Source organism: Lygodium microphyllum, chromosome 11 (assembly GCF_053477565.2).
Source record: "Lygodium microphyllum isolate KBCC chromosome 11, Lygodium_microphyllum_v1.1.10, whole genome shotgun sequence".
In the NCBI taxonomy this organism is placed as follows: Eukaryota; Viridiplantae; Streptophyta; class Polypodiopsida; order Schizaeales; family Lygodiaceae; genus Lygodium; species Lygodium microphyllum.
This window is the reverse complement of record NC_141145.1, coordinates 9,128,333-9,152,045: the sequence shown is the minus strand read 5'-3', so window position 1 is coordinate 9,152,045 and position 23,713 is coordinate 9,128,333. Positions and strand designations below refer to the sequence as shown.

The 23,713-nt window shown below is 43.7% G+C and overlaps 1 protein-coding gene across 6 annotated transcripts; it reads left to right on the top strand.

Moving 5' to 3' along the window:
* Window positions 1-2,306: 2,306 nt before the first annotated feature.
* Window positions 2,307-23,483, top strand: LOC148028526 (APO protein 2, chloroplastic-like). Of its 6 annotated transcripts, none has more exons than XR_015692495.1 (5): window positions 2,307-2,960; window positions 3,750-3,873; window positions 21,505-21,854; window positions 21,966-22,895; window positions 23,129-23,483. XR_015692495.1 is itself a non-coding variant. In XM_087688806.1 (5 exons), exons 4-5 carry the CDS (start codon window positions 21,580-21,582, stop codon window positions 22,819-22,821), a joined length of 1,131 nt encoding a protein of 376 aa, XP_087544932.1. In that variant the 5' UTR covers window positions 3,744-3,873; window positions 20,984-21,094; window positions 21,285-21,365; window positions 21,505-21,579; the 3' UTR covers window positions 22,822-23,478. The 6 variants fall into 6 exon arrangements, 5 of the variants coding, with proteins under 5 accessions (XP_087544930.1, XP_087544929.1, XP_087544932.1 ...); XM_087688806.1 differs by lacking the exon at window positions 2,307-2,960 and adding exons at window positions 20,984-21,094; window positions 21,285-21,365 and having other exon boundaries at window positions 3,744-3,873; window positions 21,966-23,478; XM_087688804.1 differs by having other exon boundaries at window positions 2,307-2,582; window positions 21,966-23,480.
* The last annotated feature ends 230 nt before the right edge of the window (window positions 23,484-23,713 follow it).

Genomic DNA, 23,713 nt, shown 5'->3' with positions numbered 1-23,713 from the left:
GGTTACTTCATTGGCTTATGTAGTTACGCGCTTAAAGAATCTTTTGGGTTTTATGCTCTTGGCTTATATTTCATATATCTTGGATACTCAAATGTCATTCATGTCATGTTTTGAGCTTTGCTTGCTCATTTAATACTTTTACTTCAGTGGGAGTTACTCGGCTTTATGTACTAAGCCACATTGACACTTGGATATACTATAGAGCATTTAGTTTATGCAGTTGAGCTTGAGCTTATTACAGTGAGATAGTGGGACTCATTGTGACATGTACATGCTCTCTTGATATTTATTGGATGCAACTACCCTATCATGGACTAATTTGATATTTTGGATTGGACATGGTACTTATATTAGTTAGGGTATTGTTAGTGGTATTTATGTACTTCTAGGTTAGGTATTGAGCTTTGCTCAGTGGCTTAACCATTTGGCAATTCTCTTCGTTTACCTTTGAGAGCTACCTTTTGCATGATGTCTATGCCTATTGCATGCATGGTTTTTGACACGGTAAAGTTATGAGAGCATTCAGTACTAGTTGTTCTTGGCTTCTTCCTTCTTGGATGCTCATAGTTGATTGTTTGCATATTGCTACAATTTATTGCAACAACTTGTCATTTCAATTCTATGCATTCTATTTGAGGGCAATCACCTGGATTTGATAGTCTTTTGCTTATAGTTTGTGGATAACTCATTACTTTGGCAGTATCTCCTATCTCTCGCTTGATTTAGCAGTGGTTTTGGGGCTAATTTGCAGGGTATTACAACAACCCGTCTGGCCCTTCTGTGAACTTGCTTGGTTTCATTATGGCTAGTGGTTCTCACAACAATGCTAGCTTCAATATTGAGAAACTGGATGGAACCAATTATAGCTATTGGAAGACCCGAATATGGCAAGTTTAGTGCAGAATCTGCAGGTTAGACCACTCAAAAATTGGGGGTGTCAAACCCAAAAACATTGCAACTAAAGGTTGGAATGAATTGTATGAGCTATGCAAGTCTACAATTATTCTCTCTCTTTAAGCAGGTTCACTACAATGTTGTAACTAGAAATCCGATTGAATATGAGCTTTGGACACAAATTAAGAATCTTTATGACAAGCAGAGTCTTGCATCTCAAATGTATTGGTTGAAATAGTTTATGGACCTTCACACGAAGGAAGGGACTTTAATGTCTACACACTTGAATGAGTTTCACTCCATCATCAACCATTTAGCTTTGCAAGAGATTGAGTCAAGGATACTTTGCATCATTTGTTTTTGCTCAGTACTCTACCTAAGTCATGGGACACTTTCCGTAGAGCTCTATGTACTAAGGATGGGCTGAAATTGCACGATGTTAAAAGTGCCCTCTTAACAAAGGAGGTGAATAGAAAGAATGTGGATGCTTCCCGTGCGCCACATGCATTGACTATGAGAGGCCAACAAGATGGAAATGGCTCTGGTAGAGACTCTAACAGGTCTTGGTCTAAGACACGTGGACAATCTCATAGTAAGTCGCATGGACATAAGTCCGGTCTTACTTGTTATTATTATGGGGAAGCAGGTCATATTTGGCCACAATGTCATAAAATGCACGAAGACAAGCGCAAGGAAAAGGAAAAGGGTAAAGAGCAGGATAAAAATGATAATTGTAGCATTGTCCCTAGTAAGTCTAGTGTCAAGATTGAAAATATTAATATGGTGCAGTTTGATGTATTTGATGATTTTATCTTGGTAGCTTCTTTGAATGCTTCACAAATGATTGATGCTTTGTCAAGATAATCAGTGTTGGTTGATAAATTTAGGGGCTTTCTTTCACTCCTATCATAGTATGATTGGATCTATCCATTTTAATAATGACCTGGCATTGGAGATAGTTAGTATTGGTAATGTCTAGTTGCATTTTGGTTCAAGCAACATATTCACTCTTCATGTTGTCCTTTTTTGTAGTTCCTCATGGAAGATTTCCCATGGGAATCTTGTTATTGCACATGGTCCTAAGTCTAGTACCCTCTATTTTTTTGTTTGTATTTGGACTAGTTAACCATGTTTTGGTTGTAGTTGCAGTTCCACATGTATCTCATGGTATATTTGCCTTGGGCACATTTCTTTGAAATGAATGAAAACACTTATCAATTTGCAATATTTTTCATCCCTAGACTATAAGTGTTTTTGTTGGGTGCAAAGTCCCTTCGTCTCCATGTAAATAGACTTATAGGTGTGAACACACCCTTAATGTACTCTAACATATAAATGCATTATTTTATTCTTTATGTACCATCACAACGGTACACCTATCTCTTCATTCACTTCTCTACCTCTCAGCTCAGCTTTGCTCTTCAGCTAACGTCTTCATCTCGCACGCCATTATACAATCTCCCCTTCAAATAGGTAGCCTAGGTCCAAGCTCATTGACCCATGCCTAGGTCTGTGACTTGTGAGGCATCACGTCGCCTGCCCAACTGCCATCCTGTGATGCCACGCGCTGGACCTGTTCCGTCGATTGCTGCCCTGTCACGAGCTGTCCACTCCCCGGCGTGACCTGTCTCCTTGCTGGAGTCTCACGTGGTGCTTGTTCACGATGCTTGCAGCTGTCACATCTCAAGGTGCAACCTCTAAGTTTAGGAATAGACACTAAATGATACAAATATGATAGAGACAGCTACCCAAGGTACTCCAGAACAGACATGCAATTATGTGAGGAGTGAGACAAGCAAGAAAGACACTAATGTCAAGCCCCATCATATACTGCATTTCATGCAAGACTTACAATGTGTCACCTGTTTTGCCATAGTAGTCCTCCAGTTAGGTTATGACTGAAATGTGCACATATGCATCATCACACATTGCTTGGAGTAGAAAGGTATTAAGCTTCAGGAGGCAAATGGAAGCCATGTACGTATTGTAAATCTTGCTGCTGATTCTATGGTGGAGGCCTAATTTCTCCATCAACAACTTTCTCTTCATACTACAAATAGTGAGAGGTATGGAGTCATACATGAAAATTTAATTCAATGAATCATAGAATTTATTATGGGAAATTTGTTAAAGCAAGAGGGGAAAAAATTTTAATCCCTTTGATTCTTATTCTCCCATTTTTATGGGATGGAATTAAATCTAGCAAAGTAAAATACATAATAAGGATCTATGTTCTAGATTTGAGACCAGAAATAGCTTCGGTATCAGTAGTCTTAGCTGCAATGTCAACATTGAAGATGTGTCTAACACAATCCCTTAGTAACTTTGCACTTTTCAGCTTTCAAACTTGTTGAAAATACTTTTCAAGCATTTAGAAAGCATTGCTGAACAAATCTCACGTATCTTGTATGTAGTCTTTGCAACTCTAGCTTTTGGACTAATTTATTATCAAGAAAGATAAATCGAAGTCATAAAGAACTGCAAAACTGAGTTCTTGTTGAGGATTGCAAAACCTCTACAACTTGCCAGATAGGATGGACCTTTATGTAAACATAAGCCTTGAGAAAGTCCCTTCACAGATATGAAACAATAGATTAAAAACTTACACATTGAAAAAATTGTGATTGACCTTCATGTTTATGGGAGATAATACTTCTTTTGGAAGCTGTCACCTCATCCTAAGGGTGCTTCATTCTCTCCATGGTGAATGTGACATCTTCTCTCTTGCTGTTTGGCTGTTTGAGGACTTGGTTGGCTGCTTATGTGACACATATGGCTCTTTATCTTCCTGTGAATTTGTTGATACTGATTAGATACACAAGGAAACCCTTTTTTTTTTCCATTGCCAAAAGCAGGTTGGTGATCTTGGACATGCGAGGCTTATCTCGATTTTATTGTTTCTTCCACAATAATAAACATCATCTACCACGATCTTCATTGTCATCTATTGTCAATAGAAGCCTTGACAACTACTTACAGGTGAATGGTTCAAACACGCGCTTTCTTCCATCAAGCATCACAATTTTTGATAAAATCTCAATTTAAATTCCTGAAGCTACCATTAGATGTGATTGTTCATGTATATACAGATGATAAAAATTGGTGATGGGTTGAAGCTTGTTTTTTTCATGAGGGTTTTTTTTTTGGGGGGGGGGGGGGGGTTTCGTGCATACGCTACTTCTTTCAATCTTACTTCAACACAATGTAGAGTAGATTGATGGTGTTTAAACCCTGAGTAGTTTTTGCAGCCTGTGACCCTGTAGAGTCTTTTTATAGATGAAATAATCCTAATGTGTAGTAGTGGTGAAATAAAGAGATTGATAGGTGTACAAGCCACAGGCAGGGCTGTGTTTGTGACCCAATGACTCCCCCCCAGGTCACTATCATTGTCTCTGTTGTACGATGAAAGGCTATCTTGAGGGCCCTTCTTCATACCTTGAGCCTTGGGTGGTCCCATGAGTAGTGTGTTAGGTCTCCTCCATAGAAAATGTGTGATCTTTCCAGGTCTAAAGCTATGATCCAATCTACTCCAAACGTCAGGCAAGAAAATTGTTGAGATACCTTATGTAGTGGCTCTGGTTTAAGTACCATCTCCTGAAGAGATGCATCCTTTGTCCCATAGTCTGGCCTGATTTGTTCTCAAGACATGGTTGAAAAGAAGAGGTTGCCTTGTGTTCTTTTCAAAAGTGCTTGGAGCAAGCTAATAAATGCTCAAGGACATGGATGTATTAGTATTGTGCATAGCATGTGTGTATTAAGCCTTTTATTGGGTTGTATTTGGATGTGTGGGTGGTCACTTTATGGTCGGCCTATTGGGACTTTAATGGGCGGACCTTGGTCTTCTAAGTTAATGTCCCAATTTCTCACATTTTATATGTGTGTGCTGCTTGTCATATTTATGTCACATTGCTAGAGGGGGGGAGAGAGAAAGGGGAGCACCCCAGGAGGTTCATCTCTAGAGCCTTATGCTTCCACTATTAGTATGCATTGCACTTTGGTTTATGACATGGATTTTGTTGCCTGCCATTGAGATATTGTGTTCATTGCCTTGACTTTTTCTGAATGTGTTCTTTGTGTTCTTCTCTCTCATGCTATTGCTTTTATTTTTGTTCATTGTGCATTCTCACATGGTATTGGATGTTGAACTTGTGAGAGTGCGCAATGGAAGAAGGAACACGAACACAGAGAGAAGGGGAGAGAGAGACAGCAAGGAGGAAGAAATCTGCACTGTCTGAAAATCAATGCTGAATACAAAGGAGTACTGATTAGTCCCTGCAGGCAGAGCGAGGCTTCAGTGAGGGCACCAGATCAGGCTGGAAGTGATGATGGCAGTAGCAGCACCGGAGATGGAGTGAATCAGCAACTTGCAGAAGATGATCTGCCCCAGCTAATGCACTTGCTATAAATAGCAGAAAACATGCCAAACTGACTGATCTGATGTGCTCTGACCAGCTGCCACCTGGCTTACTGCATCTAATGCAGTCAGCAGCATATAAAAATGCCAAAAAATGCAGCTGACGTAGTAGAAAACCCCCTAGGGGGCAGGACAATGTCGGACAAGGTGGCATAAGTTAGGAAATGCAAAAAATGCACAAGAAACTCGAGAAATGCACACTAAGATGCAAGAGCTCCCATGTCTTTGTTAGACTTTGACAAGAGCTCACAACCAAGAGATGATGGACTCACAACACTAAACAAGGTAGGCTTACAGAACTATCGCTTGATCTTGACTATTGTTGTATTTGGTAGGACAAATTTGTGCATGTCTTGATGTATTATTGGCTGCTTGCAATGCCACTATTTGCATTTTCACCCTCCAGCTGTAGTGATATTGACTATCTATTGGTCCTTGTCGTAATTGCAAGGACAACATGCAACATGTTGTGTCTCTTCCTTGGATGCTTGCTATGGCTAGCAATGTCTCACAACTCTTGTTGTACTACCTTTCCAGTGTTGGCACGGCACAACTTGTGCATGGTTCTCAACGTTGTCCTATGTCTTGTTGTGGACGTGGGCATTGGGTAAGAGACAATTATTAGGGGTTGTCTAGAAATATGACATGTTCGTTTTGATAGGGGATACTGTGGTGTGGTCCGCGTTTGTAGCATGTGGGTTTTGACTTTCACTTTTGTATAGTTTTTATGTAGTTGTTCCTGCATGCTTGTACTCTTTTTGATTTACTTGTGTTTTGATCCTTACTTGGTTCACTTTGCATTTGTATCTTAGGAGAGAGTAGATGGGAGTTGGGAGGAAGGCAATGCTGCTTTGCAAGAGGAGCCCATAGCAAGGTAGCAAGGGCATGAATGAGGATGGAAACTAGTTGAGGGTGGGTGAAATCAGACTTCCTTCTCGGATAGGGTGGTAAATAACCTAATTAAGCACTAATTACAGTAACTAACAAATTCACAAAAGTGAAACGCATACTTTACCATATAATCTTGGACATTTGACAGCTTGTTGGCCCCAAAATTGGTGCCCATCGAGGTATTTCTTTAACTTTTATTGCAAATGGATGGAGTATAAAAAAGATCCTTTGATCTCCTCTGCTAATCCAAGTGCTTTTTGCTACCAAATCTGACTAGTAAGCTTTCAAACCAATTTGCCCCTTGGTTTGCTTGGGAATTGGCCTTCACCCTACTCTTTAAAAGACAAATGTAGTCCCAAATCTAATATTGGCTGGCTGACCTTTTGATTCTCCTTGAAATTCCTCAATTTTAGCTATCAAAATTCAAGTCCTAGGCCCTCAATTCTGAGTATGCATCCTGAGGCGGCTGTCAAACTCTAATTTTTGTTGTAAATTAAACTGTTGGAAAATGCTAAGATAACTTGAGAAATAGCTAGGGGATTAGAGAGAACATTGAAGGGAGAGAACTTTCAGAGTTTCATTGTGAGAAACACTAAAATTGTTGCTACCTGCTGCCTTGCTCAAATAGCCATGGAAGCTATCATCTACGACAGCTTAGAACCACAAAAAAAATTGCTTTTTCATTCTATATGCTGCATTTGCACTAGGACCTTGGGTTGTTGTCACATGCTCATGGAGGGTTCCAAACTACTATCACTTGCTCTGATCCTTGGTGGTTGTAAATCACATTAGTAGTCTCTCCTTGCTCTTTTATAACCTCCTCTCTCACAATGGCTGAAATAGACTTCCACTAGTCCTTATCGAAAGGGGGATGCATCTCTACCTAGTGAGAGGGAGCCTCTTTTCTAGGCAAGTGCATTACAATCATTGGTGGCCTCTCAATCTCACTCGCATCAAGATGAGCTTATCACCATTTTCTTTTTGGTATCAACTGTTCATGGAAAATGCAGGTGTTACTCGCTTTCTTGTGACTCCTTCAAGCCTACGTAGATCAGCCACAATACAGGCATAGTGGAATAGTTGACTTCTTATGAACTATGCTCTTATGTTAGAGATTCTTGAGGATCATGAGCCTACTACAGCTGATGAGGCTCTTGCACAAGATTTTTGGTATTGTGCTATGCGAGAGGAGATTAATTTGATCGAGTATAATTGGATTTTTGGTTTTATGTCCACAGAAGTAGGTGATTGGTGTGAATTGGATATTTAGGACCAAGAATCTGGTTGATGACTCCTTAGATAAGCATAAAGCTAGGCTTATTACCAAGGGTTTTGCATAGTGTGTAGGTTTGTATTATACAAAGACTTATGTACTTATAGCCCGTATGTCTACCATTCAGGATATTTTGACTCATGTAGCCCATTACCATTGGCTTGTTTTTTAGATGGACGTAAGGTTTGGATTCTTGAATAGCATACTTGAGGAGATTTATGTTTTCACAACCTCTTGGTTTTCTTGTGCAGGGGAAGGATCATGTCTATAGCTTGCAGAAGGCCCTCTATGGTTTGAAGCTTGCTCCTAGGGCTTGGTATCAACTGATGGATCAATTTATCTTATAGAGTGGCTTCAAATGTTCAGATCATGACTCTTGTTACAAGGTTGTGGATGACATGTGTTTTTTAGTTGTATGTGGATGACTTGATTATCATAGGGAGTAACTCATTGGAGGTTGATTGGACTCATGGGATCTTGTGGCAGGAGTTCGACATGGTAGACCTTGGTATCCTTTGCTTCTTTCTTAGTTTTGGAGATCTATCAGATGGCACATGGCATTTTCATCTCCTAGCACAAGTACAACTTCAAGTTTCTTTTAGAGTTTGGTATGGTGGAGTGTTCTTGCCCCATGAACCCGAAGTCCAAAATGGTTACTGTTGGAGATCCCCTTCCTAATGTTATTAGTTACATGTGTCTTGTTTGCTCACTAATTTGACTTATCCATGCTTAGTAAGACATCTCTTTTGTGGTGGCTCGTTGGCATGCTACTTTGCGTATGTTGCACTACTCAAAGGGGACTCAATCCTATGGGATTGTGTATGGAGAGGGGGCCACTCTTGCTAGATGCAATGACTTGGATTTGATAGGTGATGTGGAGTCGAGACGCTCTATTAGAAGTTTTGCTTTCTTCCTTGGCTCGAGAGCTATCTCATGGAGCATCAAGATGCAACCTATTATGGCTTTATCTTCTATGGAGGCTCAATATTGTGCCCTTTGTTCTATAGCACAAGCTACTCCTGAGGTATTGTTGCATCAATCTCCCTTCTTCTCTACTCCGCTCCTCGATATGGTTGGAGATAGGGTGGCAAGTTGTGGATACATGGCAATCAAATGGTGGCAACTTAGGGAGCAAGTTGGCACAATAGTTGTCTTGTTGGCTGGTCAAAGTAGGCTCGAAGGTGGCAAATGGTCTGCTCTTATAGCAATGTAGCATGGTTTGGTATACCAAAGGCGACGTGAAGCAGTTCGTGACAAGATTGTAGGGAGATGCAATGTTGCATATGGAAATGCAATTGATGGATGTAGAAAATATAATCGTTACAAGGTGATTGAGTGGATGTGTAGTCAATACACGTTTCAAGTGTTTTAGGTGATGTGTTAGTTGGAGACTTGACAGAGCAGGCTATGGGTGTGGGCTAACAAATTTAGGCACCAAGCAGTTGGGGTAAGTTCTATAGCACCATGGTACGTGTGACGAGCAAATTTTTGCTAGTTGGTGGTAGCAATAGTAGTGCAGGTTTGCAAGCAATGCAAGGACAATGATTCGAAATGCAAGAGACACAAAGTGTCCGTGCACGAGTTGCAAGTGGTGCGTAATAGGTCTATGAAGGTTTGCAGACCGCCAAATGGATAGACTCAATTTCTAGATTATGGGATCGTTATTGATTGTGTTGAGCCTTCTTGTTTGTTGATGTTATGACTATGGATGATAGTTATAAGTGGTAGAGAGCTATGCTACTAGAGATGGATTCTTTGCAAAAGAATACTAGCTAGGAGTTAGTTCCTTTGCCTAGGGCCAAATATGTACTTCCATGTGAGTGGATGTACAAGACAAAGGTATCTCCATTTGATGCATTGTCGAAGTACAAGGCGAGATTGGTGGTCAAAGGATTTAAGTAGGAGAAGGGGATTGACTTTGATGAGATCTCTTCTCACTAGCAATCAAGATGACCACCCTTCATACAGTCTTTGCTTTGGTTGCTAGAAAGGATATGGAGCTAGTTCAAATGGATATAAAGACCGCTTTCTTACATGGGGACTTGCTCAATGATATTTACATGCAGCATCTTGATGGGTTTATTGTGGAAGGCAAAGAGTAGTATGTCAGCTACATAAGAGAGCTTATATGGTATCATAAGTTTAATGCTTGTGTTGTCTCAAGGCTACTAGAAGTGAGACTGAATATTGCCTATATACTAGGAAGGCTAGGGATGGTAGCCTTGTGATCTTATTGTTAGCCTGCTCTTTATCATTCTCAGTCTGTCATCTCCTGGTTGTGAGCTCCTGTCAGAGTCTGACAGGAGACAGAGGAGCTCTGTCAGCTCATTTTGTGGCTGCCCTGGTTAGCCAGCAGCCTTGGGTGTCATACAGCCCAAACTGGGTTTTGTCCAGACTGCCCATTTTCTGGGCAGTCGGCCAGTCGGCCAGATCTGGCTGGTCGGCCAAATCTGGCCAGGTCGGCCAGTTTTCTGGCCTGGGGGCTATTTATAGCAGCCCCCCCAGTCATTCCAGCATTATGCTCTGCAGGTTCAGCACTGCCTCCGTCGTCTCCGTCTCCGGCATTGGTGCTGCCACTGCTTCCAGTCTGTCCTGGTCCCCTCACTGACGCTCCGGGCTGCGTGCAGGGACTGTTCTGTCCATTTCAGTGTATTCAGCATTCATCTCAGTCAGTGCAGACTTTCTTCCTTCATTCTCTGCTTTCTCTCTCCTCTCCTCTGTGTTCGTGTTCTTCTTCCGTTGCGCACTCTCACATGGTATCATCGCCTGATTGAGAGCACGGAGGACATACCCTCAGGAGTGAGATACCCTACTGCTGCTGCCAACAGATCAACAACTGCCAGGCGACTGCTACAGGAGGCTTTTTATCCTGCGTTTTGCTGCCCACGCTGACTGCAGAGGCTGCCACGTCATCCAGCGACGCAGCAACCCTGCGTTTTCCACCAGGCTGTCCCTCCTGCTGCTGGGCGATCTCCCTACAGGCTGCGTTTTGCTGTCCTGCTGGTCGCTTACACCCCAGGCGGCACTTTTCCTGCTGGTGACCTCTGTCTGGGCTGTTTCCTGGTGCTGGTGGTCTCTTCTCTAGTGCTCGACATCAGTTATCTTTGCGTTTTGCAGATCCAGGTGTCTGTAGGCACTCTCTACTTCCGTCTTGGTGGTTGGTGACCACATTGCTGGTCCTATTTCGACAGCGGCACAACTTTCTTTGGTATTTTGCAGATTGGAAGATGTCTTACCAGTTTTCAGGCTTTGAAGACTCAGAGGATGAACTTCTCTCTCATCATTCCTCTGAGCAGAGGCGGGATTATCGTGAAGTTCGACATCGGGAAGAACCTCCTCGCACTCGTCCTTCTTCAGTCCATGCATCTCAGAGGGTTCCATCTACCGCGAAGGTTTATTCAGTGAAGACTGCTTCAGATGTGCGGATGCCTTCCCTGATTCCCTCTATTCAGGTGCCGATTCTCCCCTCCTTTCCGAAGGAAGATAAGTTGGATGGCTCCAACTACTCCCTATGGTCATGCAAGGTGGCCTGCATCCTCGATACCTTTGACCTTTGGGAGCTCGTTTCTTCGCCCATCGACCGTCCCCCCGTGGATTCGTCTGATGGCACCTCTATGGACCGTGCAGCCTTATGGGATAGGCTCAACTCTCGAGCCCGTTCCTTTCTTTTTATGAGTCTCCATGATTCTGTTATTGTACATGTTCACAGGTTACTGACCGCAGCGGAAGTGTGGACGACGAAGCTTGCGTCTTTGTATCAGCACAAGACATTTGCTCACAAGATTTCCCTGGAGAAGAAGTTGCGGATGTTCAGTCTTGATGGTTCTTCTTCCATGAAGGAGCACATCACGAAGATGGAGGATATGCGAGGCGAGCTAGCCTCTCTTGGTCGTCTGATATCGTTTGAGGATATGGCGATGATTCTGTTGACTCAGCTGCCATCACCCCGTTATGATGTCTTCTACACCAGCCTCATCACTTCGAGGACCCGTGAGACACTCCTATGGGAGGAGCTTTCCCCGCTTGTCTTGGAGCATGACGAGCGACTCAAAGAGATGGGAGCCAGTGGCTCCATCAAGGCATTTACGGCCGGCACAGGTGGCGGCAAGAAGAAGAAACAAAAGAAGGAGAAGGCCAAGGACAAGAAGGAGGAGGACAAGAAGGATGCGAAGGAGAAGAAGCCCAAGTGTCCCCATTGTGGGAAGGGCACTCATCCTAAGGAGAAGTGTTGGCAGAAGTATCCCCATTTGAAGCCTAAGGAGAAGGACTTGAAGGCAGCCCCAGCCACAACAGAATCTGCGTTTGTGCATGTCTTTGTTGAGGAAGACATTGCCCTAGCTTCTACCACACAGGAGAAGCCTTGGCTCGTAGACAGTGGAGCATCTTCACATATGACCTTCCGTCAGGATTGGTTTCAGGATCTTCGTTCCAGAGGGGGTACAGTCACCATCGGTGACAATTCTACAGTTCCTGTTCGAGGCATGGGGACTTTACCTATGTTTTCTGACAGGCGGTCTTCCTCCGCCAAAGTTCTCTATGTCCCTGATTTGGGTTTTAACCTATTATCTGTGCATGGCCTTACTCAGTTAGGTACTCGAGTCATTTTTACACAGGATGCAGTCACAGTGGAGGATGCTTCTACAGGTGATGCTCTTTGGACAGGTACATAGGAGGGTGGGCTTTATAAGCTCACAGCCTTGGCTGCGCGGACTTCCCATGAGCTTGGGCTGCTTTGGCATGCTCGGTATGGTCATTTGAACCTCGATTCTCTTCGCCGGGCTTCTCGGAGGAAGATGGTGGAGGGACTTCCTGATTTCCCTCCTCTTCACACTTTGTGCCCTAGCTGCTTGAGGGGCAAGCAGCACCGGCAGCCTCACCCGCAGGTTGCTTCTAGGCGGGCTACTTCTCCGCTTGAGTTGGTTCACACCGACCTTTGCGGACCTATGGGCATGGCCTCCCTTGGGAAGGCCAAGTATTTGATGCTGATTGTGGATGACTTTAGTCGTTATGTATGGCCTTATTTCTTGGAGTACAAGAGCGAGGCATACTCCCGTTTCTGTGAGTGGCAGGTGTTTGTGGAGACCCAAACAACTTCCCAGGTTCGTGGCATTTGAGCTGATCACGGTGGCGAGTTCACTTCTCACCTTTTCTCTCAGTTTTGCAGGGATCATGGTATTCGGGTGGAGTATTCCCATCCGAACACACCATCAGAGAATGGTGTGGTGGAGCGTGCGAATCGGACCATGATTGAGATGGCCCGATCTATGCTGGAGGATAGGAGTCTTCCTCATTTCCTTTGGGGTGAGGCGGTGGCTATAGCGGTGCATATTCGCAACCGCTCTCCGACTCTGGCGTTACAGGACATGACTCCGTATGAGGCTTTCTTTGGGAAGAAGCCTTCCGTGTCCCATTTTCGCATCTTTGGGTGCGATGCTTTTGTCCATGTGGACAAGAAGAAGAGGAAGACGAAGTTCGACTCTAAGTCGAGAAAGCTTATCTTCGTTGGTTATAGTACGACCACGAAGGGATATCGGCTCTATGACCCAACGATGCGGACGATTGAGGTGAGCAGGGATGTGATCTTTGATGAGGCTTCGGCCTCTGAGGATCCGATTGATGGTTCCATTACTGATGTTTCTTCATCATCGACGGACCCCCCCCCCCCCCCCCACCTTCTCTCCCTTCACTTCCTTCCAGGATGCCCCTTAGCACCCCTCCTATTCCTCCTTCTTCGGCTTCCCTTTCCCCTTTGGTGGATGTGCCTCCGTCTACTACGAGCTCTTCTACCGCCACTTCGGGATCTTCACGGGATATACAACCTTCTTCAGATGCGGAGGATCTACCTTCACTCGGTGAGGGGGAGTCCCTCTCCGATTTGGGTGCTTTGCAGGTTCCGGAGACCCCCCGGTCTCCCTCACAGCAGGAGTCTCTTAGGATTCCTTTATGGTATCGCCGGCTCATGCAGGATTCAGGTGTTACTCACTTTCCTGCTTCTTCTACAGGTCCACGTCGATCAACACGTTTACAGGCCCAGCGGGACAGTTCACTATGTGTGAACTATGCTCTTATGTTAGATTCTTCAGGATTCCGAGCCTTCCACTGTGGAGGAGGCTCTTGCACAGGATATTTGGAGACAGGCTATGCAGGCCGAGCTCGATTCCATCGAGCGAAACCATACGTGGGAGCTTGTTCCGCGTCTCGCGAAACGGAAGGTGATTGGTGTGAAATGGGTCTTTAAGACCAAGTATCTTGCAGATGGCTCCTTGGACAAGCATAAGGCTAGGCTTGTTGCCAAGGGTTTTGCACAGCGTGCAGGGTTGGACTACTTTGAGACTTTTGCTCCTACAGCCAGGATGTCCACCATCCGAGTTCTTTTGGCTCTTGCTGCTCACCACCGTTGCCCTGTCTGTCTATCAGATGGACGTCAAGTCTGCTTTTCTGAATGGCGTTCTTGAGGAGGAGATTTATGTTTCACAGCCTCCTGGTTTTCTTGTGCAGGGGAAGGAGGATCATGTCTACAGGCTGTGGAAGGCTCTTTATGGCCTAAAGCAGGCTCCTCGTGCTTGGTACCAGCGGATTGACCGCTTCTTTCTACAGAGTGGCTTTGCGCGCTCCGCTTATGATCCCAACCTCTACTTACGGGTTGTGGATTCTCTTTCGGTGTTCCTTATCTTGTATGTGGATGATCTTATCATTACCGGGAGCGACACTCAGCAGGTGGAGCATACACGGTCCATTCTTCAGCAGGAGTTTGACATGACGGATCTAGGGATCCTTCACTTCTTTCTAGGCCTGGAGATCTATCAGATGGCACAGGGCATTTTTATCTCGCAGCACAGGTACATCTCCGAGCTTCTTTCGGAGTTTGATATGGCTGAGTGTCGGCCTATCTCATGCCCCATGGACCCTGAGTCCAAGCTTTTGACAGCTGGAGTTCCTCTTACCGATCCCACCCGTTACAGGTGCCTTGTCGGATCTCTTATCTGGCTGCTTCACACTCGGCCGGATATCTCTTTTGTGGTAGTTTTATTGTCTTCTTTTATGCAGACTCCTACCCAGGATCACTGGCAGGCGGCCTTGCGGGTTCTTCGCTATTTACAGAGGACTCGATCCTTTGGGATCATGTATGGAGATGGGATTACCCTTTCTGGATGGAGTGATTCTGATTGGGCAAGTGATGTGGATTTGCGCCGATCCACTACAGGTTATGCTTTCACCCTTGGATCTGGTGCTGTCTCTTGGAGCAGCAAGAAGCAGCCTACTGTGGCACTTTCTTCTACAGAGGCTGAGTATCAGGCCCTATGTTCGACCGCTATGGAGGCAGTTTGGCTCCGTCGCTTACTCGCAGAGATTGGTTTTTCCCAGACCGGACCTACGGAGCTGCGCGTGGATAACCAGAGTGCTCTTGCTCTGGCCAAGAACCCGGTGTTTCATGCTCGCACGAAGCATATTGAGGTTCAATATCACTATGTTCGAGAGCGGATCGTGGATTCGGAGCTGGTGGTGGTCTATTGTCCTACGGCGGCCAATGCAGCTGATCTCTTTACGAAGCCGTTGCCTCAGGCTTCTTTGCTTCATCACATGCGGTTCTTGGGTCTTCAGACTCTCCCAGGAGTTGAGAGGGGGTGTTAGCTTGCTCTTTATCATTCTCAGTCTGTCATCTCCTGGTTGTGAGCTCCTATCAGAGTCTGATAGGAGACAGAGGAGCTCTGTCAGCTCATTTTGTGGCTGCCCTGGTTAGCCAGCAGCCTTGGGTGTCATACAGCCCAAACTGGGCTGTTTTTTTGTCCAGACTGCCCATTTTCTGGGCAGTCGGCCAGTCGGCCAGATCTGGCTGGTCGGCCAAATCTGGCCAGGTCGGCCAGTTTTCTGGCCTGGGGGCTATTTATAGCAGCCCCCCCAGTCATTCCAGCATTATGCTCTGCAGGTTCAGCACTGCCTCCGTCGTCTCCGTCTCCGGCATTGGTGCTGCCACTGCTTCCAGTCTGTCCTGGTCCCCTCACTGACGCTCCGGGCTGCGTGCAGGGACTGTTCTGTCCATTTCAGTGTATTCAGCATTCATCTCAGTCAGTGCAGACTTTCTTCCTTCATTCTCTGCTTTCTCTCTCCTCTCCTCTATGTTCGTGTTCTTCTTCCGTTGCGCACTCTCACACTTATTTCTTTATGTAGACGAGACATGTTGATTGCTAGAAAGTTTGTTATGGATGTGGATGCTTTTAAGAAAAGGTTGCATAAAACCTTTGACATGAAGGACTTGGGGAATGGGTCACATTATTGGTATGTGCATTATGCAAGATCAAGATAAAGGGATACTCGATTTGTATCTTAGAAGAATTACATTGGGAAGGTATTTGAGTGTTTCAATATGGAGAGGAGAAAGGTTATCAATGTCCCATTGGCTACATATTTAGCCAAGGTAGTAACCCCAAGTCAAATGAGCAAAATGTTGAAATGGCCAAGGTTTTTATTCATCTACAATTGATAGCTTGATGTATGCCATAATTGCTACACATCTAGACATTGCCTACGTAGTAGGAGTCGTTGGTAGGCACATGACAAACCTTGGTAAGAAGCATTGGGAGGTAGTAAAGAGTATCATGCAATACTCAAATGGCACTGGATCTATATGCATATGCTTCGGAAAGAAGGATGAATTTGTTCTTGGATATGTAGATGTTGATGTTAAAGGGAGTGTAGACTCTAGGAGGTCTACTATAGGTTTTGTCTTTACTTTTACAAGTGGTGGAGTCTCTTTGGTCTCTTGATTGTATCCATGTACGGCTTTATCGACCATTGAGGTTGAGTATATTGCAACTCTTGAGGCTTACAAGGAAGCTATATGGCTTACTTCTCTAGTAAAAGACTTAGGCATTATAGGAGAGGCATCTACGTTGCATTGTCATAGTCGTAGTGTCATTTGGTTGGTACAAAATCCCATCTTTCATGGAAAGGCAAAGCATGTTGAGGTAAAGTATTACTTTATCAAGGAGGTAATTAAGGACAAGCGCATTGAGTTGGTCAAGATTCATACGGATGATAACCCTGTAGATCATCTCACAAAAAGTTTTACCTTTTGAGCGCTTTGCACTATAGAGTGTTGATGAGCATTGGATAGTGTCACCAAGTGGTGATACTTTTTGCAGTTGCTTTCCTTATTTACTTATATAAATATTTTATTTTTATTTTCTTTAGTTGTTGCTTTTTACCCCAGAGTTCTCTTGGATTAAAGCCGAGATCTTTGCATGGCTGGAAGAAGCAACCATTGGGACAAATTGGACTAATGGTTTGTGTGAGCCTTGGGACCGGATTGAATGGGCACTGAAGAATAGAATGCTAGTGGTTTGGGACTGTGTGCTTAGCCATTGGAGATGGTGCAGGACAATGAGCTTGTCCAAGATAGAAGATGCACATGTGATAATGCCCACGGAATAAAAGTCACCGTAATTGAGCCACATTACACTTTTTGATGTAGTTGCAATGATAAAAGTTGCTCAGAACAACTTGAGGAATGTAGGAGTCACCATCCCTAAAATTTAGGCAGTTACTATGTTTGGATCCTAGAATATGTTCACTTCATTATCTTCGTTTTTGCACAAGGATTAATTCTCTGGTTTGTGCCGAGGTTAAATTTTGCACCAATCATGGAGAATTTTAGATCAGAAGGTTTAAACGGGAAAATTGTTACGTGTATGACATGTGTCATAATTTGGGCACAAATTTCCAAAAGAGAGAGAGCAATGTTGAATGCAGGAGGGGCAGATATGAGCATTTAAAAAAAAAAATTTGGGGCTGAGGGTAGATTGTTGCAAGTACATCAGCTATGGAGAGTACTTATTCGTCTCTGACTCGTATACGGAGGTAGAGCTTGCTCCCTCTGGTCAACTCTCTCTCTCTATTCTTAGAGGAAATGCTCTGCATGATGGGCTGATTCAATCGAATGTACAGTTGTGTGTTTTCTTTTCTCTTTTGCTAAGGCAAAAGCCTCACTAACCAGGTTCAAGATTAGCTGATTGCTTCTCCAATGCAGGAACTAAAGAAAGTGATGACCACGCCACACAAGAACAAGGTTTTCAGCTTTGATTTAATGCTGTTTATGGGACTGTTTTACTGTTGGAATGATGCCAATGGGTCAAGGGTTTTATAGTCCAACTGGTATGGAATAGATCTGGAAGATTAGCTGATTGCTTCTCCAATGCAGGAACTAAAGAAAGTGATGACCACGCCACACAAGAACAAGGTTTTCAGCTTTGATTTAATGCTGTTTATGGGACTGTTTTACTGTTGGAATGATGCCAATGGGTCAAGGGTTTTATAGTCCAACTGGTATGGAATAGATCTGGAATGGAATAAGGCTAAGAATAGGTGAAGAAACAGGTGAAAAACAGTAAATACAGAGTTCTGTAGATTGCAATTCTACACTTGAATTATTGAGTTACGGTCACAGAAAGTGTTTTCCTACTTGGGATGTTGTTTTGGGTATGTTGTATTGTCCTTATGCAGCTGAAATTTACTCAGAAAAGATGAAAGCCAACTGCTCACAGGCTTTGTACTTTGGAACATTTCATTTTATAACGTTCCATCTTTTAATTGATAAAGAAATATCGAAAGGGTCGCTAGCCTTCGGGGTCAATCTGGTGTTGAGCAAGGGAGTGAGGTCTCTATTTGTGTGCATGTGAAAAGATTAGGTATTAATTGAAGGGACTACTGCTTTATGTGAGTCATAGACCGGTTTTAGATAGTATTTTCACTCTCTTCTTATACTTCAGTCTTCCACAAAGATACATTGGTCTTTAAGTGGAAGGTTGTTGGGGTATAGTCGAATCGCCCATAGTTGGGTAGGCACCCCTTACACACTATGTGTGCTCTTCTCTTTGAACCCTCTTACACTCCATAGCTTCTATCTCACATCTAACCATTGCTTCCCTCTCAGTTGCTTGCTCTTGTGATATTGAGGACTCAATCTATGGGTGTGAGGATTTGAGACAAATTGTACAAATATAGACTAGGGAGTGGACACAAGATGGAGAGATTGTAGAGGAGGCCTAGGAGAATTGAGTAGAATTTGTCATGAGATAGCTCTTCAAGCTCAACAACAATGTCGGAAGAAGGAAAGGTCCCTTTGGTGGGGTTATGCCCTCTACATCTCTTACTCTTTGTGGAGGCAATGTTCTATTTTCTACAATTAGGAGTGAGTGGTCTGTAGAACCTTAGGCTATTAGTGAGGGCTGAGATAGAGCTCTTGGATTCAAGGTATGTTGATGACATGACCCTTTATGTGGAGGATGATGAGGTGGTGCTAGAGAGAGTGAGATTGGCATTAGAGGTGTTCTTCTTGGCAACAGGTGTGAAAATTAACTAGGAGAAGTCAATTGGCTTTCTTGTAAACTTAGATTCTAGTGTTGAGTGGGGCATCCACCTAGGTTCTAGATGGATGAGAAGGTGTCATACTATTAGGTACCTTGGTTTCTAAGTGGGACTTGACATTACACTAGCCTAATAGTTCATCCCAGTGCTTGACTCCATCCTCCTCTCAAAGAGCTAGCAGCCTAGTTCTCGTAGGTGGGCACCCCCCTGCAGGTTGCAGGTAGGGAGACTAGGTGGTGATCCCAAAGTAATTTCTTTATAGTTCAAGAAGATGGATGATTGACTATCGACATTGGACAACATGGCGTGGCACCATTTGCTATCCCTTGGAAGCAGATTCGTGTCATTGATCTCTAAGGAAAGACCTAGCAGTTGGATGAATACGTCCCCTAGTGTGAGATCCAAGAGTGGCACCATTGGATGTGGGACGGTTGGGGCCTCTAATGATCTGGGCTGGGATCTAGGAGTGGCTTTGGCTAGTAACAGTAGTTGCTGAGGAGGCTCAAGGCTTCTTGGCCTACATAGCTCGGATTAGCGAACATATTCTGATGCAAGTGGAGATGGATTAGGCACCCTCACATAGCATCCATTGTACAGAGCATATCTTTGATGCTTTTTGCTGGGCATTCTTGCAACACCTGTGGGATAATTGTTGGCCAAGGAGAGTATTCTATTCCATCTGGTTTCTTGCACATGGGGGCTTGGTAGTCCAGGAGTTGGTTGGCCCAAATGCAATAGGAGGGAATTTACAAGTGCTGGTGCCTAGCTTAGAGTGTATATCCTAGGGAGCCTTCTATTGGCATGCAATTAGCTAGGGCCGCCACCTTTTGTACAAGGTTGGCCTGGATGCATTGCCCACTTCCTAGGTATTGTGTCCATCGTGGCATGATCAGAGGTTTGGGAGATCATTGGGAACCTCATAGGGTGGCACATTTGGAAGACATGCTGCTAGTTGACTTTTGGTGACGAGAGCGTCTCAGCATATGTGACCTTGGCAAAGCTATGGATTTCCTTCATCCACTCACTCTATGGCCATTGCGATCAGCTGCAGGGTGAGTCTTGGGCCTATCGAGAGCTCAAACAGTAGTTCTTAACTTCTTACTCACTTGGCATGTTGATGGTCTGTTCGTCACAATGCAGGCAGGCAACCCTAAGTGGCGATACATTCATAAAATTCTTCTAAATAGTATAATTGGCCACCTTTTTTACTGCAACGAAAAGAAAAACAGCCAATTGTCAATAAAGCATGTGAGTAGAAAAGTAAAAGTACCAAGTTGGTAGCACGATGTCAGCATAGGAAAACAAAACAACTTTGAGATCAGCAAGACAGCAGTAGACCAGCTTAAAACGGCAGTCTGTTCACCCAATCATCTGTAGAGAAGGCTAAATTGCAGAGGTTGGTAGCAAGAACGAAGCGGCTTTGTTGCCCAAATGGTCAAATACAGCTGGTAATGCACCTGCAAACAGGCCAAAATGCTAGACAAAGCACTAGGAGCACCAGGATTAAGAGATTTAGATGTTTGATACCATGTGAGAATGCAGAATGGAAGCAGTTGCAAGAAACACAAAGCACAAACACTGCCACAATGAATAGAAAACAGTTTGGCCGACAGCCTTGATAATAGATATGCACACTGTCAACAAATTTGCAGGGCTTTTTGAGGTTGTCTTGAACGATGATGGCCACCTAGTGAGGACCAAATAAGTTGCCCTTTTGTTTGTAATCAGAGTTGAATTGGTGAGTAAATGCATCACTTGACTTCTAAATCTATGTTTTGCTGTACTAATCTCTCATGTCAAGGAAAATGGCAATTATATTTTGACGAGTTCTTGTTGGCATGAACGGTGCTAACCCCGTTCCATGCCCCTTTGGTCAATGAAGAAAAGTGGTATACAAAATGGTCAGTAGTTCTTTTAGGAGAGGTAAAGAGGTGCAGATTAATTTGTATAAACCCACATTCCCATGCCTCTTTATTGTATTGTGTAAGCCTTCATGCCTTATCGACCTATGAAGCACTAGATTTGGGCAGACATTGTTTTTATAAAAACCATGTCTACACTTTTGCATTATGCTGAATACTTGTTTCAGAATAATGGTGCCTCAAAAATAGCACTTACTAATGTGGCTGCTTGGCAAATCTTTACAGCTGGTTGTTGAGCAGTCGTATACTATCTGCATTAGAAGATACACAACTTATCTGTGAGGATTTCACACACCCCTTGGGACTGAGATCAGGTGCAGATGAGAACCATTCTAGGTAGATGGCCTTGAAAACCTTTTCTTCCAGATCAATCATTATTACAATTTGCTGAGAGTAATGCAACTCCTAGCGGTGGTTTAGCTGTCTAGTCCTACTTTTCTTTGTATATCATAGCCACCCTGCAGAATGGGCAGTCAAGATTGTATAGTTTCTTACTTATTTCCATATTATGTACTGCCTTTGTCAGCTAAATCAAGGACATGGCCATCAATAATGTACTCTAATTTGGTTGGAGTAAGATTTCAATCTAAGGTCTCTTAAAAAAGAGGTACAGGTGGTTGATTCATGTTGTATATGTGCTTGTGTGTTGATTGGCTGTGCTGGTCAAAAGAGTTTGGGGATTAGCATTCATTGAGAGTTCACAGAGGCATGCCTTCCATTCAGCTGTGTATTTATTTTGCTTTCAGGGCAACCTAGCTGTGTGCAAATTAGAATGGGTTACAAACTGGACTGTAAGTCTCGGATTTCAGTGGCCATCTTCAATGATGATATGTACGGGTGCAACCTCCTACTTCGGCCAAAATGTTGATCTTCCATTTGACACATGGGAACCGAAGAAAAAACCTTACTTGAAACCCTTGAAAGGTGTTGTGAAGTCATGTGGGAAGGAATTGGAAGAAAAACCTTTGGAGCCACCTGCTAATGGGCTCCTTATTCCTCATCTGATTCCTATAGCTCATAACACCATGAAAGCAAGAGCCACAGTTTTGGCTGGCACTCAAGCGTTATTGGAGGTTGTTCCAGTTAAGGGTTGCAGGTACTTATTAAATCAGTATAAATGTCTGTGTATTAGTTGCCAAAAAGAGAATCTGTAGTGCTAGAGAACTCAATTCATATGATTTTTCTAAGGCAGCCTATTTCAGTGCAGATACTGCTCTGCGATGCATGTTGGTCCAGTTGGGCATCATATTGCTAATTGTCGTGGGCGACACAACAGTTCAAGGCATGGCCGCCATGATTGGGTTGAAGCAGGCATAGAAGATGTGCTTCCTATGATGGAGGTCTTTCATCTTTCAGACAGGCTAGGTAAGGTAATCGCTCATGAAGACAGAAACCTTGTTGACAAGGTACCTGCAGTGGTAGAGCTTTGCATTCAGGCAGGAGTTGATATACCTGAGTACCCGACAAAACGGCGAACTAATCCAGTGGTTGTGGTTGAAGACAGGACTCTAGACTTCGATGATCTGTTGGATGTACAGATTTCGGGTATGCAGGTTGTGAAAAGAGAAAAGCAAAGGAACATTGGTAGAGCTGCAGACCATTTCAAGAGTGATAATGTCCCAAATGCTTCTGCTTTGTGCAAGGAGGAACTTGCAGATCTTGCAGAAAAGACAATGCAAGCATGGTTTGCAATGCGACATGGAGCCAAGAAACTGATGACAAAATATATGGTTTATGTGTGCGGATATTGTCCAAGAGTCCATGTAGGACCAAGAAAGACCAGAACTAGGGATTGTTCCGCACATAAACATGAACAAAGGGATGGGCATCATGGCTGGCAAGAGGCTTCAGTTGATGATCTTATTCCTCCCAAATATGTATGGCATGTCCGCGAGCCAAAAGGTTCCCCGCTGGCCACTGAGTTACGGGTATTCTATGGGGCAGCCCCTGCAATTGTAGAGCTTTGTGTCCAGGCAGGAGCTAAGGTTCCTGAGGAATGCAGGCGAATGATGCGATTGGATGTGGTCATACCAGACCTGAGTGAGGTGGATAAAGTGGCCTGAATTTGGATGATTTGATGGACAGAACTCAGTGTTGTAATATGAGTTCAGAGGAACATTTTTAACAGCAAGGGTAGGCACATTCAGTAAAAATATATGACACTTGTATTGGTTGTACACAATGTGTTAGAGCCTGTCCGACAGATGCACTGGAAATGATACCCTGGGATGGATGCAAAGCCAATCAGATAGCTTCTGCTCCCAGAACAGAAGACTGCGTAGGTTGTAAGAGATGCGAATCCGCTTGTCCAACAGATTTCCTAAGTGTACGTGTTTATCTTGGAGCTGAAACGACTCGCAGCAAGGGTAGGGAAAGAGGGTGTGCTTTATGCTGAAGCCAGTCCAATTTTGCAACAAAAAAGCCCTCTTAAAATGGAGGGCTTTTGTTTAGATATACATCCATGAGTGACATGCTCAGACTTGCCCTTTTAAATGATTATATTCAACCTGATTAAATGCAACTCAGGCATTGATATCTCAGAATATGTATTTCCTTTTTACAGGGCTTTGTATGCTGCTGCTTTTTTTCTGGTGTAGTATGGACTGACTTAGCATGTGATCATCTTTAAGATATCAATTCTTAATCTTTATTTGAATGTCAACCTGCACATTTCAATGATGTTTGAACAAGTGTTTATCTGAAACAATTGCTCACGAGTACAAAACTGGTCGTCGCATTCACATGGAAGGCTTAGTCCATGTTCTTACTTTATCACCATGTATATTTCCATGATTTGTGTTTGGGTGTGCTTTGTCAAAGCTAATGTTATTTATCTTTAGTTAAATGATTGTGATTCACAATACTAATAATATCCATTGACAACCTATCTCTAAGTGCATATTTAACAACTGGAAAGGAATTTCATAGAAACACTGATATGGAAAAATGGTGAAA

Bases quoted from the DNA above. Each gene is read 5' to 3' on its own strand.
- LOC148028526 (XM_087688804.1), top strand. From the start codon at position 3,766: ATGCGAGGCTTATCTCGATTTTATTGTTTCTTCCACAATAATAAACAT. The intron at 3,874-21,504 runs GTGAATGGTTCA...TTTTGCTTTCAG, and splicing joins GCCTTGACAACTACTTACAG to GGCAACCTAGCTGTGTGCAA. The intron at 21,855-21,965 runs GTACTTATTAAA...ATTTCAGTGCAG, and splicing joins GTTCCAGTTAAGGGTTGCAG to ATACTGCTCTGCGATGCATG.